Source organism: Bombus vosnesenskii, unplaced genomic scaffold (genome assembly GCF_011952255.1).
Source record: "Bombus vosnesenskii isolate JDL3184/JDL3185 unplaced genomic scaffold, Bvos_JDL3184-5_v1.1 scf7180000013295, whole genome shotgun sequence".
In the NCBI taxonomy this organism is placed as follows: Eukaryota; Metazoa; Arthropoda; class Insecta; order Hymenoptera; family Apidae; genus Bombus; species Bombus vosnesenskii.
The window spans coordinates 5,206,864-5,222,896 of record NW_022882946.1 but is presented as its reverse complement, the minus strand read 5'-3'; the positions used below and the strand labels follow the sequence as shown (position 1 = coordinate 5,222,896).

The 16,033-nt window shown below is 36.9% G+C and overlaps 1 protein-coding gene across 3 annotated transcripts in view; it reads right to left on the bottom strand.

The window, feature by feature from the left end:
- Nucleotides 1-16,033, bottom strand: part of LOC117233116 (ecdysone-induced protein 78C) — a 140,150-nt gene that overhangs the window by 8,082 nt on the left and 116,035 nt on the right. For 2 of the 3 annotated variants that reach the window (XR_004493264.1, XM_033493090.1), the window contains 4 exons: nucleotides 3,994-4,135; nucleotides 2,105-2,481; nucleotides 1,023-1,340; nucleotides 313-709 (listed from right to left, as the gene is read on the bottom strand). Coding sequence is in view for 2 of the 3 variants with exons in the window: in XM_033493090.1 (XP_033348981.1) it covers nucleotides 317-709; nucleotides 1,023-1,340; nucleotides 2,105-2,481; nucleotides 3,994-4,135 (1,230 nt within the window). In the remaining variant the exon portion in view is untranslated. The remainder of the gene's footprint in view (nucleotides 1-312; nucleotides 710-1,022; nucleotides 1,341-2,104; nucleotides 2,482-3,993; nucleotides 4,136-16,033) is intronic. The other variant, XM_033493089.1, reaches the window with a different exon arrangement.

The window sequence follows — 16,033 nt, the reverse complement described above, 5'->3', positions numbered from 1 at the left end:
CACGAGATTGGAAGAATAAGAAAGATTCGAATTATTCGAAGATGGGATTTTAGATATCCCGTGTAAACACCATTTCGACCTATTTAATACAGTAGAATCTCATCGGTAGATCGAGGTTGTTTATGCAGATTTCGATCTTTCGTGGACGCAATTAAAGAAACGAAAGGGATCTGTTTTATTTAACAAACATTATAAAGATCACCATATACTTTAGATATTTAATGTATTTCTATGGATTAGCGGTGATCAATATTGCACTGTGCTTGTTAAGGGTTTAGGAAACATAAAGAAATTATAATTTAAGATAATCACCTCTTCACTGAAGATCCTCTTCACACTTAGGAATGTCGAATATCTCGGCAAACAGGGGTGGCAATTTGAGCTTGGTCCAGTTCCTCCTGAACCAGTCGAGCAGATTCGCATGTCTGGCACCCAGAGTTCTTAATTCTGGTATCCTTTGTGAGACGCTCGAGACACCGGAACAACCTCCCGCGGAAGTAGCCTCGCCGGAAACCGTGTGATTCCGTAACGCTTGAACCTTCAGCGCCTCCAAAAGACGATCCTGAAGCCTCTGCACTGTTTTCACGTCGTTCAGACCTGGTCTTTCACCCAGAAGAACGGCGCCGGAGAAAAGGCCCAATTCGGTGTCCGATAGTTGATGGGCGTTTAAGGCCGAAGTGAATTGCATCAAAGCAGACACGAAGTCTGGCTGTTTTTGTTTCGTATTGATCAATTAATGGACGATTGTTGATATTCTCTGACATTTTGTGTCGTTGTGATATCGAGTGAGATTTAAAATTTAATAATCACGGGATAATTCAAGCTACGTTCGACCATTGTTCGGGTAACTGACATTTAATTATGAGTTCGTATATTTAAATACTCGAGTATTAGCTTGTTCTTATAAACGAGACTCTATCGCAATACGTTTCAATTTTCAGATTTTTATGTTGCTTTTCGCATCGAATTATTAGACACTGATTGCAACCTACGGCCATAGAAAACGACAAGCGAGTTCTTACCTCGTACATCAATTCCATTTGTTGCCTAGTGATATAAGTACCATCCTCGAATGTCATCGAACTGTCAGTGGTCATCTTTGAGATATGGCTTAGCCAGACTTCAAAGAAACCGACCTTAATCAGAATTAATTGATCGTCCTGCGAAAGATCACAAAATCCTGGCACCCTTTTGGCAAACTCCACCACCCTTTGTACCGATGGCGTTATCCTAGTGGCGAATTGTTGCCAAAGCCAGATCCTTTGCGATTCAACTGTTTCTGCTGTCGAGGATGCCGCCTCTGGGTCCTCTGGGCTGGCGGGCTGCGAAGAAGTACTCGCCTAATCAGCAGGATTATAAAAGAAACAGGCGTTGCTGCCAGTTCCAGTTCCACCGCGTCATTCTAATATGTTAATCAATTAATTAGAAGCGGATACGACGCGGTAATTTCGAATAATTAATTAACTAATGAACCAACTAACGAAACGTTATGCCAATAAATAAACGTAATATAAGTAATAATATCAGATAATTAATAATAGTATTAAAAATGAACTACGTATACACATTGTTAGCCACAAGTATAAGGATACTTATCTATTCGCTATATTTACTGAAATACGCTAACAAATTTTATTTTATTTCATATTTTATTGCATTTTTTAATATAAGGCGAATATATAATAATACCAATGAAAAAACAGAGATAATTAACGAAACAACGATAATTCGTACTAAATATCAGCAAATATCCTGATATATATGGCCATCAAAGCGTATTAATCGACCTAGTAATGATAATGAGATGAAATTTGGAATTCTATTGATCGTAAGTATTTCGAACAATTGTTTAGAAATTTCTCACATATATACGATCGACCTTTCATCTATTACGACATCTACCAATGCATATTTTTACATAATATGTATTATGTAAAAAATCATAACAATTAACCTTCTTATTTTTACGTAGAACGATCTTCATAGTTTTGCTTCCTATTGTTTAATCAACAAAGTTACAACAGCGAACGAGCTCCTTCGTCGTATCCGCTACTAATGTATCCATGCTTCTGTAACTTCACTCTGAATTTTCGAGCGAACTCACCGGTATTATCATCGGTTTCCGGACGATGCCCCTCGTTGATTCCTCGGTGAAGCCACAGTGAGCGTGATGCGCCTGAGAAACTTGAAGTATCACGTCGTAAACCGCCAACTGTTTCACGTCCGCGTCTGACTGATCTGCCTCTACCACAGCAGCTGGCGGCACACACGGTATAGCGTTCTGTGCTTGGCTGTTGTTGTTATTGTTTTGGCTGCTGGTGTTGTTGTTATTGTTGTTGGTGTTATTATTGTTATTGTTAGCACCAGCAGGGGACGTGAGTTGTTGTACTCCGGTGGTAGTGGTCGTTGACGTGGTGGTCGGTACTGTGTCTTCGGGGCCGCGTTCCCTCGAACGTTTCGGCACCCTGCCGTATCTAACGGCTGAAATCGAGAGAACGATATTTACTTTAGTTATTCGAAGAGCAATTTCCCAATCTAATCGTTCGTTCTTAAAAATACCGACTTAAAAATACTGTCGTCGTCGAGCCTTAAAGACGACGATTTTAAGAAGCGATCCATCGATTCTGACGGTTTGGTGGCGGTTTTAAAATGCAAACGTTTTGTCGAGTCTTAAAGTTTTTTTTTTTTTAGAACGTAGTCTAAAATAACCATAGTATTACGTGAAAGTTACTACCATTTAATACGACGTTCGGAAGAAACTAATAAAACGAGATTACAGAGGGAAGTCTACAACAGGATTACATGTAAATTATTTCGATGAAATACATGATCCTTGGAAGAAGTCATTATGACGAGATTATAGAAATGTAGGATTATAGGAAATTTACGTCGACTAATATGACGTTTCGTGGAATCTACTGTAATGAAATTACGAAGCAGAGAGTGTAGAGAATTAGATGTAAATTATTTCGAAGATAAATAGATCGCTCGAGGTAACTGTGCGTGTAGTTGCAGCTTTATGTGAAAAAAGCTACAAGCGTATGTACCGATCTAATAATATTTCGACGTCCTACGCACGCTACACTGCTCATCCTAGCATCCTGTCTCGAAAATGAACGTATTTACGAAAGATTAGTATTTTATACGGTACTCGAGAGAATTACTCCGAACAACAGAGGGTGCAGAGCTTTCGGGCCAGCTTTACCCCGGTTACATCCGCTTCTTAAGCGGATCACAAGACTAGCAGAGGCTTATTACGATTTCGCCGACAATGCTAGCTCGGAAAGCTCCGACGGTTTCCTATTATACACCACCGCATATTGCACGATGGAACTTTGACGTTTAATTATGTACGCAACTTCGTTTCAGTTTGCTTTACTCTCTCTCGCTACTCGACGGATGCCGGAATTTCCGGAAACTGAAAGACACGCTAGCTATTGCCACTGGGCATATAAAGAGTCTAAGAGCGCTAAGTTGCAAATAAATTCGAGCAACTTTTGCGGCAAAGGAACTAGAGAGCTTGGACATTTCCCATCATTGACATATTTAACCAGTTCAAGTAATTAAAAATTATTACTTAGGCAAAAGAGAATCGTTTTAAAGGGATAGTAATTTATTTTTATTCAAGAAAAGAGATTATAATTGGCTTATGAATGGCTATTTCAGTAGGGTTACCTTCGAATCACCGATAATCATTTCATCGACAATCGTTTCACCGAGATCGTGTTTTACCGCCAGTTATTATACTTACCGCCGTATGTTATCGTTGATCGTGCATCTTTATCGATACGTTTCCGCGCGTAAAAAAACAAACAAGTATAATAATTGCTATGGAGACATGAAAAGGATATAATTGTATAAAATTTGGCACGAAAAATATGATCGAAAGAATGGAATTATATGTTTTAAAACGTTTCAAAGATTCCTTTTCTACGATATCCTATCGGTATTGTAGTGAGTTAACGAAAAGTGCTTACGCAGGTGATTACTTACAATCCCTGGACATGCCGACAGCTAGGCACTTCTTGAATCTGCAGTATTGGCAGCGATTCCGACTTATTCTGATGACCAAACAATTGCCGTCCTTCAGGCACCTGTATTCTATTTGCTTTTGAATGCTTCTTCTAAAGAAGCCCTGAAAAGAAAAAGAACTGACATTTAGCGAATTATTATTTATGAGCAGTGGTAGTACGAGCAATCATACTTTCACGTGCATTGTTGCTACGTCAAGAAGAAGAAAAGGAAGAATATAAGAAATAAGAATTTGCGTTCGAGGAGCGACATTAAAATTCTGTATTCGCTATTAAAATTTATTACCGAATGTAAATCTTCGTAAATTTCGCTAATTCAATTAGTACGCTGCTTACTAAAAGAAATATAGTCATTTTAGCATTTGGGATCCACATGCTGATTAATTGCCTTTAAATATACAATTCTTTTATCAATCTTTCTCAAGGTTTTAAGAAAAGCAGCATTCGTCTTGCGAATCCTTGACACTTTTCTATTCTCTTGTGTCCATGTGCTTTACTCGAATAACACGTTAATAACAGTTTTACTGATGTCAGTCAATCGATCAATATAGATTATCAATAAGACACTTGATAGTTTTCAAAGTTACCTCAAAGAAGTTCTCTTTCTCTTCTACGTAAAAATTTATTCAAACGAAATATACTGATATTAAAGATTTCAAGGATTTAAATTATACGATATCTTTGCTCCTGTCATCAGCGTCAGCTACGTATGTTTACAAGATCGTTCGACTCGCTTAATAAGAACTTTACGATTCACGTCTTTTTCTATATTATTTAATCCCTTCCATCGCGATTGCTTTCTCGTTTCAGACGATCGCGTAATAAGTGTCCGATTCGATGATTTGAACGGTCTATCATCGATACTAGCCGGTAATCGTGTTCGAGCATAATCGAGAAGGAAAAAAGAAATTGCTGACAAATATTAACGCGTCGAGACACGGTGGAAAGTTCAAAGCGATTACGGGGTCACATCAAAGGCTGTTCGAGCGTCGAATAGCCTCGATTCGTCGGTCTCTTTTGCCTCTGTCGCTTCTCCATCGTCTTCCCAGGGAAAGAGAAATCCCTTTTCATCGCGCGATATTGCCTCGACAAATCCGACAAACGTTATGGTCGAACTGGCCCGTTGAAAATTGAACGTTCGTGATTCCTCTGTCTCGAGCTATACGTTGTTGGTAAATCCTATTCGTTTTGAACGGATGCTGTGTCACACGATGCGAAATAATATAAAAATAAGACAAGGCCACTTGGGAAATTCTTTCAGATTACTTTCCAATTCTACAGATATTTTTCTCGGTTTATTGTTGGAACCTGCTATCGATACGTTTGCTGTTTATTTAATTTCTATTACCATTGTTTTTCTTCTTTTTTTTTTATGCTGAAACTGTAGAAAAGCTACTTCGTTTCCGATTTCCATGATTTTTGGATATGTTGCAGGGATGAACGTTTTTTCGAACAACATTTTCCCGTATCCACGTGTAACCGAACGCATTGTTCGTCGACCGGCTATCTTTTGTTTATAGTAATAATAAACGAGAGCTGGACCAGCTTCAAGCGCTGTGCACAAACGCATATACCAGGCTGTACGAAATGTGTGTTATAGCCCAGTTAAAAATGAATATCGTCGCTGTATTGTGTTTGTGTTAGATTTGTCAATCCTTGTTACGCGTACATACAGGAGAACGTTGTTTGAAAAACGTTGATCTCTACGGCATGTGCAAAAATCATGAAAACCAGAGACGAAGTAGCTTTCTTACAATTTCTCCTTCTGTAAGTTACAAGAGTAAAAGTATGTGTCGTTTGTCTGATAATTCTGGCAGAGTTAAACAACGTCGAGAAGTCGATCAACATCGATCGAACTATAATCATTTTTCTGCAAAATTTTCAATACAAATTTCATAGATCTTTCAACTCAACTAAGATTATGATCGTCAACACGAATTAAATAGCCCTAGATCTGCATTTATAAATTCTATATACGTAGATACACATTTGAAACGCTCTAACGACAAACTTTTCCTAATTGTTAAGTTTCCAAGAAAATTTCATCGTTTATAGGTAAAAATGATTGTTAGGAGGATATTCGATAATCCGGAGTGAAAGTTTGCTGGTGCAGTGCGACCGAGAAAAGTCTGAGAGCCGTAGCTTAGGGGGCGGAATCGATCTAGCTCTCAAGGATACCGAATACTGGCACAATCGCCGATTAATTCTCTCAGGTCTCAGGCTGGATTTAGGGATCGTAAAAATGTCGTTCGCGGAGAAAAACGATAGGGGAAAAAACGAGCTTTCTAAAACGGCAAGATAGTCCCGTACAACCATTACCGGCCACCGCTTCTACAGCTCGACGTCCCTCATTGATTTACGAGAATCGATCCGTTTATCGCCTTTATGTAAACGCTCGGCAAATAAAGCGTCCGAATGGTCGCAACACGGAAATATAACGTGAATTTATGGTGTGCTAATTTCTCCAAGAACAAACATGCTTTTTAGTCCGAAACCATATCCAACTTGTTACTTTTGTAACACCTGAGACACTGCTCTTATTTTTTCTAAATATATACCGCCGTTTAAAAGAATTCGGAAACTTGCTTCTTCTTGACAAAGTGTATTTTTAATTACAAAATTACGAAAAAATCAAACTACCACACAGTAGCGATTGAAAACAAATTGTCATAATTGTAAGGATAAATCGATTTATACGACAGAAATATATACTGTTGTTTAAAAGAATCCGGAAACTTGCTTCTTTTTGACAAAGTGTATTTTTAATTACAAAATTACGAAAAAATGAAACTACCACAGAGTAGCGACTGAAAACAAACTGCCATAATTGTAAGGATAAATCGATTTATACGAGAGAAATATATACTGTTGTTTAAAAGAATCCGGAAACTTGCTTCTTTTTGACAAAGTGTATTTTTAATTACAAAATTACGAAAAAATCAAACTACCACAGAGTAGCGACTGAAAACAAATTGTCATAATTGTAAGGATAAATCGATTTATACGACAGAAATATATACTGTTGTTTAAAAGAATCCGGAAACTTGCTTCTTTTTGACAAAGTGTATTTTTAATTACAAAATTACGAAAAAATGAAACTACCACAGAGTAGCGACTGAAAACAAACTGCCATAATTGTAAGGATAAATCGATTTATACGAGAGAAATATATACTGTTGTTTAAAAGAATCCGGAAACTTGCTTCTTTTTGACAAAGTGTATTTTTAATTACAAAATTACGAAAAAATCAAACTACCACAGAGTAGCGACTGAAAACAAATTGTCATAATTGTAAGGATAAATCGATTTATACGACAGAAATATATACTGTTGTTTAAAAGAATCCGGAAACTTGCTTCTTCTTGACAAAGTGTATTTTTAATTACAAAATTACGAAAAAATCAAACTACCGCACAGTAGCGATTGAAAACAAACAGCCATAATTGTAAGGATAAATCGATTTATACGAGAGAAATTAGGTAGTTACTAAATCCCATATGCATACGTGTGCATAATGTATGTGCATATTGCTGATATTTCGGAAAATATTGAATAATTTATCGACATCGGAGTGTATTTATTCGTTACGTGTGGTAACATTAATCCTATAAATCGATCGATTCAACATTACGATGAAATACAAATACTTGGCAATAATTTACGTAATTCGTAGTAGTCATTACGAATTTCATATTCTTCATTCTTATGATCAAATAAATCTTTAATATCAACGTATTAATCATATACGTTTCCAATATATCATTTTTAAAGTCTATCTTTCCTTGTACAAAAAGATTTCATATTTTTAACTAATATTTCATAAAGTGTATCGTATTTTTCCATTCTTCCTTTCAAGAAATATCTCTTACGCATTCAAGCCATTTTCCCCTGATCGATTTCTTCTAAAACTTCAAATGCTAACATGCACGTACAAATCCATCGTCGATGAAAGTACAATACCTACAATACATGCAAACCATACCATGGAGTTGCAACGTCATTTACAAGATATCTGTTCTTACAATTTCTCTTATCTGTTACGGTTCAGCCATTATCTATGCTAACAAACCACGTACAAGCGTTTACACACGATGTCGACTATCAACAATCGGAGAATTTTCGAAAGTTTCCGCGCGTCGAAGAATTATCGAATTCCTTCTCACGGAGAAAGTGGAACAGATCAACGAGAGATCCTGTAGACTTCCTAATTCTATGGCCGTGCACGTGTAAAGGCATTACGAGGCCCGAGAAGGCTGATATCATGCAGTCGGATAGGATCCCGGTTATAGCAAGCGAATCTCGCGTAATTAATTTTAAGCCGAGGTCGTCCTGCTGATTCAGCCTTTGCTTTTCATTTCCCAGTCGATTACTATCCGGTTGCATAGGATTTGAATTATCGCGAGTGTTCTCTACTGACGGATTGCTAAGATAACGAATTTCGTATCCTTGTCATGGAGAGCAGGCGTTTCGAACGATGGGAAAAATTAGAAATAACGTTGAGAAAATGGAAAGATACAGACTGACGAAGAAAACTAATATCAGCTTAGAGTTTAGTTTTGTGGAACGGAAACGTGATCGTTAACTCTGCGGAAATTAATTGTTGGGAATTAATTAATTTTGTAGATTCATGACGCAGAATGACAGAGACAGAATTACTATATCGTGTCGGAATATACTCGAGACTATGACGTATTTCTTTCGTTATGAATTGTCCGATAATTTATACCTATTTGTACTTTTACTAGATAGAAAATGTTAATAGAGACGCAGAATTTGCGAAATTCCATCAGAAAGAGTTGGAATATTCATGAAATTTCAAAGAGATATCTACCGTTTCGATTCACGCGAAGCTTTATTTCTAAAAATATGCTCGTGCTCTGAAAAAAATAACGGAAGCAGCTAGATTTACTTTTCCATCTTTCAAATAGAATTTTCATCGACCAGTAAATCTACAAATCTCAATGAATAATTTATCTTTCGAAAACCAATTTCCTCGTTACACAATATCACATAATTACTTTCCTTTCTGTAAATAAAGTATCGCGAATCAATTTGTCGAACATTTCGTATGAATTTTTCAACCAATCTCTGTTACCTTAAATAGCGGATAGTAAAATAAGTAAAAAATGTGAATACACCTGCTGAAGGTGCGCGCAAAATTTCGAATCAACCGATCAAGTAGATCTCGAAATATCAGAGAAAATATTTTATAAATTCATTTTTCAAGAAATATAGCGCTTAAACGTATTTTTGATCGTCCTCCGCTACTGATAGTTACGTCTTTCAAATCGTCGTAACATCGTTGCAAGTTAAATGAAAGATCAAATATTTCTTTCGTATTTTTGGGAAATTCGATCATTGAAATGTTGAACGTACGCGTAAATTGTATGGAAATTATATCTTGTAAGAAAGCGCAGAAAAAGAAATGGATTCTTCCAAAGATATAAAGCATAATAAAATATCTTCTTAACGGGGTTGCAGAAGATATTTTCGGGAAAAAGAATGGAATCTTGTTCGAAAGGAAACGTCCCGTCGTCGAGTATCAATCGCAAGAATTTTCAAATCGGTGCCAGCTGATGCTGAATTATTTGCGTGCGAGACTCTTTTTCTCTTCGATAAGGTATTTCTCTATTTGAACGGAGCGATGCATAATTCAATTTTATTTTCCATCTTGGTCGAACATCGGAAGAATGTCGACGCTGGACAGTGAGTCTCGAGACATCGTTCTTTTTTCTGACCAGTTCGAAAAAGCTGAAAAACGTTGTTTTCATGGAAAGGAACGCGAGAAGAAGCGGAAACGCGAATCGTGAGCCGCCTGTAAAGTGCTTACATATTTCGTATCGAGCAAGTGAGAAGCGATTGTGACGTGATTGTAAATGAGATTTTCTTCACATTTTCTGGAAATATTGGCAAAAGCAAAGAAAGGATTTTAGTTGTTCGTGGACGCAATGCTTTTGGTTGAAAACGATATCGGAGATCGATGTTAAAGTATTTTGAAAGTGTTATATATAAATACGAAATTTTAAAAACCGATAATTTCAGTTTAACCCGAATCCCAGTTTAATTTAAATCGAAACATTTAAAAAGTCAATAGTATTATCGCGTGCAATACATATTTAAAGAAGGTATTTTAGTTTTACGACAATTTTCCAATGCTTAAATTTCGTTCGTATCGTTAAGAAATTTTAATTTAGAAAATTTTATATCGGCTGAATATTTTATCTTTACAACGTTTAAGCTCCGCGAATCCTTCAAACGCTTCAGGCTTATCAAATTTTCCACGTCCCCTAAAGTTTTCAGAGCTTCTGAATGTTTCACGTTCTTGCAATTTTGCAAATTTTTGGATTCGTTGAGAACGTTCAATCTTTCAAACGTTTTAGATCAACCAAACCCACGAAGATCTTCGAATCTTCGAACCGAAAGCCCTCACTTTTCAAATCTTCCTCGAAGTCTTTCAAACTCGATTCTTCAAAAGTTGCTAACCATTAAAAATCGTGTTAAAGTCTTCGAACTTCGTGTTTCAAGCTTTCGAAGCTTTTAATATTTCCGTCGCTTTTGTACCGTTGAAAGCTTTTAAATCTCGTTAAATTACTAAAATCCCGTTATTCTCGTTCACGCGTGCAACGTCGTGTTAATGTCATATTTTTCTACCAACAAATATATCTGTGAAATTTTGAAAAACGCCACCGGAAAACTCGTACGTCTCCTCGTCTGGATCATCGTACGTAGATAATTAAATTCTACGAAACCTACTTTTCATGTATTTTCTCATTAGAAATATGTCTTCTCACAGCGATACAAAAATCGTAGATTATTTTTTTGTTATGAAAAGGAAGCAACCGAGGGGAAAACAAAACGTTAAACAGAACTCTGCGAGAAGCAAATTCCTCCGAATTTTCCATATTCGATAAAACTTGAAAAATTGGACCATCTGCGGGTCTGTTAGCCGCGCAACGTTTCTAGACCGACTTAATTGTAACCGGTGTGCACACGGAACGTAATATACCGGACATGACACGCGCGTGCACACGCACGCACGCTCGGCTTGACTCGAAATTAACCGAGGGTCGGTCAGGGCTGTGTTCCGGTGTGAGTCGGGGTTGACCTCGTTGCCGCGTCGCGGCAAACGGGACGGTTCGTTTAATAAGCGACGTATTATGATTAATGCGCTTCGTGTAGAAACGGCCGAGGAGTTTCGTCGTACGACGTTGCGGAGTATAGCCAGCGACTCGGTGCCTCTTTATCGCCGTTATAAAAGAGACCAATCGAGGATCGGGGGTGAAGATTAACGCCAGGTAATTAATAAAAGCCGCTTGAAACGTTCCGACGCCGATGAAAGAAATCGATTTGAAAGCGTTTTGCCGGTAATTTTCCTGGAATCCGATATTTTTTGAACAGTGAACGATTCGAATGACAGGCTAATTCATATTCTTCTGTCGATAGATCAGGTTCTACGCTAATCTCGCGTTCGTTGCTCGTAAATTTCTAGATATCAAAATCTTTGTACAAATCGTTTATTTGCCATGGGAAACGAGTCACGTAAAAGTTACGAACGAATGTTCGTGCCTTGTACGCGTGTCTATGTAATTTAGAAACGAAAGTGTTAAGCTGTTGCTGTAGATGGGAGGGTGATTTGGCTGGCGCGCGAGTAGCAGTCATTTAGTTTGGTTGTTCGACGACGCGGCTCGGCACTCGGAAATGAAAGTTGAACCGAAGCGAATAGAACGAGGTAATTTATTTCGTGGGAATTAATTCGATAAGTTGACGGCCACGTTTCCGGGATATAACCGACAGATTCAATGAAAATCCTATTGAAACCGATAGGCGGGTTGAGTGGTTGAAAAGTTGATTCGATTGGATTGGTTATCGAGCCGTGTTTGTCTTTGGTTTAAGCATGAATGTATGCATGTTGGTTACGCGTGTAATTGCATGCTGATAGATTTATAAGCTGTCGGATATTTTATGCTTATATTGCAGGTTTTTAAGGCGAACGTTTTAATGGAATACAGTAGAACTCTCCTTTATTTTCAGCCGTTTTAATCCACCTTCGCTCTTAACCAACTGCATTTTCATTTTAAATTAAACCTTGTTTTCTCTGTTGCTACTGTAATATCGAGTTTAAATGTTTGATAAACATCGTTCTTTTATTCGTTCGAACATTTAACGCAAATGAATTAGCCTGTTTCTAAAGCGTTGCGAAGGGCGCGGGACATTCAATCGTATCAAAACACGAAAAATACGTAGAGTTCTCAAATATGTAAAAAAATCTTTGAAAAATGAAAAAGAAAACTTTTGTTGGAACTAGAGACTGGTTAAAAAATTCTGTTCCTCAATTTATTGATTTATCTTATTTCTAACAGCAACGTAACGTTCCAAACGTGTGCGTTATATTAATCAATCATCGTGAATAAGCCAGAAAGGGATTTGGATCCCACAGGAGGAAAATGGGGTGTCTATACTACTTAATTTATATAAAATTGATTTTCTTCGTGTCTCATATCGATCGTTGAAACGATCTGACGTCGAATTGTTTAAATTCGAAAGTAATTTAATTGTATAAAATTGCTGTTTATCGATCCAGATGTATAAATTCCCGCGGTTATTTTCGGCGCGACAATTTTATCGCGATCAAGATTTATTTTTTGCTTGTTCGTTGAATTATTAATCGCCGATTTCATCCCCTTTTCGCCAGCGCGCTCCATCGCGGTGTCCCAATCACTTCCACTGTTATTTTTAAAACGCGCTACACGTACTACACGGAAAGTTGTTTTCTTCGATAAAACCGGTGTGTTCAAAGGGTTACTTCATCCTGGAAAAGTTGCCCAACGGTTGAAGGTGATAAAATTACGTAGTCGAACCTATTATTAGTTGGAGAAGCTTGGGAAAGGAAGGACAGGAGGCAGGCATTTCAAGCTGCAGGGTTCATCCAGAACGAACTGGACATTTTTAAATATTCAACGGGGGCATATAAAACACGTGGGAGACGAGGGTAAAAATAATTAGCGGAGAGAATTTTTAAAATTTTTCAGTTATCTAAATTTTTTCATTTATTTCGTTCGTTTATTAAATCCAATCTCTTAGCTGTATAATTCGAAAATTTATTCTAATTAGTACAGTAATTTGTAGCTCTAATTGGCGAATAACGTGCATTTAACTCTTCGTAACTGTAATTTTCCGTATGCATTTACAAAAGCAAAAATTCTAATATCGCTCGTAGTTTCTTACTTTATAAACAATAAATACACGTATTATAAATACTGATGATATTTAAGATGTGAAATTTACGGTGCGCTATATTTTAGCGTCTTTCTTTTCATGTTACACCGTGAAAACTTTAATATATTCAACGACGTTCAAAAATATTCATATTCAATGGAATAAAATGGAGAAGAAGAAGAAAAATACCAAAGTCTATGCCATATCGTGCAAATGCAAACTATCGCAAAAATAGAAAACTGATATTATCATTCGTAACGTTCGAAATAGCGCGACACGTGCGATCTTTTATTCGCACTCTCGCATTGGCACAGTCGTGCACTGTACCAAACGTCGCTTGGTTTTATTTATTTATTTCAACTGAACCAGCAAGAGCGATTGGAGAGTGCGATCTCGAAGCTGTTTCAGAATCCAGTCAAGTATTAATGTACGAGAATTTAATTAGAATCGAAGAGGTTACAGAGCTAAAACGCACGTAACGTTATTTTTGTAGATTCGTCTAATTAGTTAATAAATCGTTAAAGTACTCGAGCATGGAAGAATTAATACCGCGTGGAACGGTTTTACGAGCCACGTAACAATTCTCGGACTCTAATCAATTACTTCATCGATTCCGTAAAAGAATCTCAGAACGATGTTTCATTTTCCAAAAAGTGTTTTGAGAACTAATTTAATAAAAATATCCTTCTCCATCTATTTACTCTACGGTTATGTATTTCTCTCTACTGATATCGAAACAATAAAAACACACTTGAAATCAAATCAAATAAAACAATATATACACACACACACATATCCGCAATAAAACAATAGAAAAATGAGAAGGAGAGCAGGGAAACGAGAAAAACAACAGAAACGATAAGTGACATCGGTTGAAGGGTCCTCTAAGCTTGCCACTCCGACAGTGCATCAGAGTAACGAAGCAACGAAATAATGGAAGAGACTCGTAGGCGTGCTCGAGCCGTCTGTTCGTTTCACCATCGAACGTATCGATTTATTGGTCTATTAACGATGATATTAATTAATGAAACCGGCTCGTAACGATGCGTTGCATCGTCGACATCGATACATATCCGTCGGCCAATATACCGAATATCGGATAGAAAGCGGACAGTTGTGTTCTCAACAATCCATAATGCTATTTTGCATTTGATATCGGATCGTTATTGGAATCGATACGTTTCATTGTGTATCAGCTTGCGAATTGTCGAAACGTAGCTGCCAAGTAATAAACCTTTCGTTGCAGATTGAATAAATGAATATATACGGGGTTACGTTTGTTTTATTATCGGCTATTCCATGATGATGGATTCGGCGTTAGGTATATAATTACATTGATGTGCATATAAATAGAGAAACGTTCATTATTTTGTTCTATAGCGTAGAATTTAAGAATAGATTAAATTTATAACTTGACGAGCCTTTACAGACGAGGTACATATTTGAAAGTTACTTATATTTGAGACATTGAGAGCGAAAGTAGACTAACTACAAACGAAATTAAACGGATAGAACGTAATAAAGTAAACGAAATTCTAGTTACAGAAGATCGAACAAGGATCTATAGTCTTTCATCTATTTCAAGATTCGTGTACGATAATAATATTTGCTCAGATACACGGGCAGACGGAATTTTTGAACGCTAATATCATGCGTCACCATTTTCGGCGAGCTCGAATCGCGGCTGCAATCGAATCAGACTTTCCATCGCATTAGGAAACAATAATAGGTATTTTATTCCGGTAACGAACCAGTTAATTTCCAAATGGACGCATTACCATTGCGAGTTGATTTATTAAACATTGGCTTATTGCGGGTTGTTTACGAGTTGACCATTGAACATTGGCTTATAATTTTACACTGTGTTTACCGAGTTGCGCGAGATAAAAACGAAAATATGTATAATATGTCTTTGAACTATAAATATTCAAGCAGACGATAATTCTCTTCCTCTCTTTCTTCCCCGTTTACGAAAGTGAAAAATTATTTCGAAGAAATGTTCGTTGAAATTAATTCCACTGTTTATTTATTATATTATATAAATTAAATCATACGTTAATGGAGATTTATTTCCTCTAAATATTATTAACGAACGTTGTATTTCGTCTATTCTCTATACTTTTGTATATTTAAATTTCCTAAAATTCCAGTTCTTTATACAGTTCGTTGAATTTCCTAAAGGCGCACAGTTTCGTGAGCAATTTTATAAACACGAAACAAATCTTTTTAGCTTGGCCTTTGTACTTTTATCACGTTCCGTATCTATGCTAGCCGAATTGATAAAAACTCCCAGAAAATCTACAAAAACTGGAATCTCGAAAGATTCGAACTGGCCTTTTTCGTTCGATGAAATTCTCTTCTCTATTTTCTATGCAGATTTTCCAGCTTCTTTTTCGACGAAATCGCACATCGATATCGCGGAAATTCCTGAAAATTCCCTTCGATGAAATTGATACAATTTTGCGCCTGTACATCGAATTGATTAGAATTCACAAACGAGTACTATTAAATATAAGAATACAATTAAGTCGAAGACATATTCGAACGTGTATAAAATATACGTAAAACGTGCATTGAACGGTGAATAAAGCGTTAACGTGTTGATTTCAGGCTAGGCATATCGATTGATCCTTCGAAGAATTTCGATAGAGGCGAGTGAGTCAGTGGAACGATGCATAATAAATCAGACTTAAAAGAGGCGAACGCGCCTGGCTAGTAGAAAGGCTTAAATTTAATCGGACAGGACGCAGAGGACCATTTGACCTCCGCGAAATTCGTTTAACCAG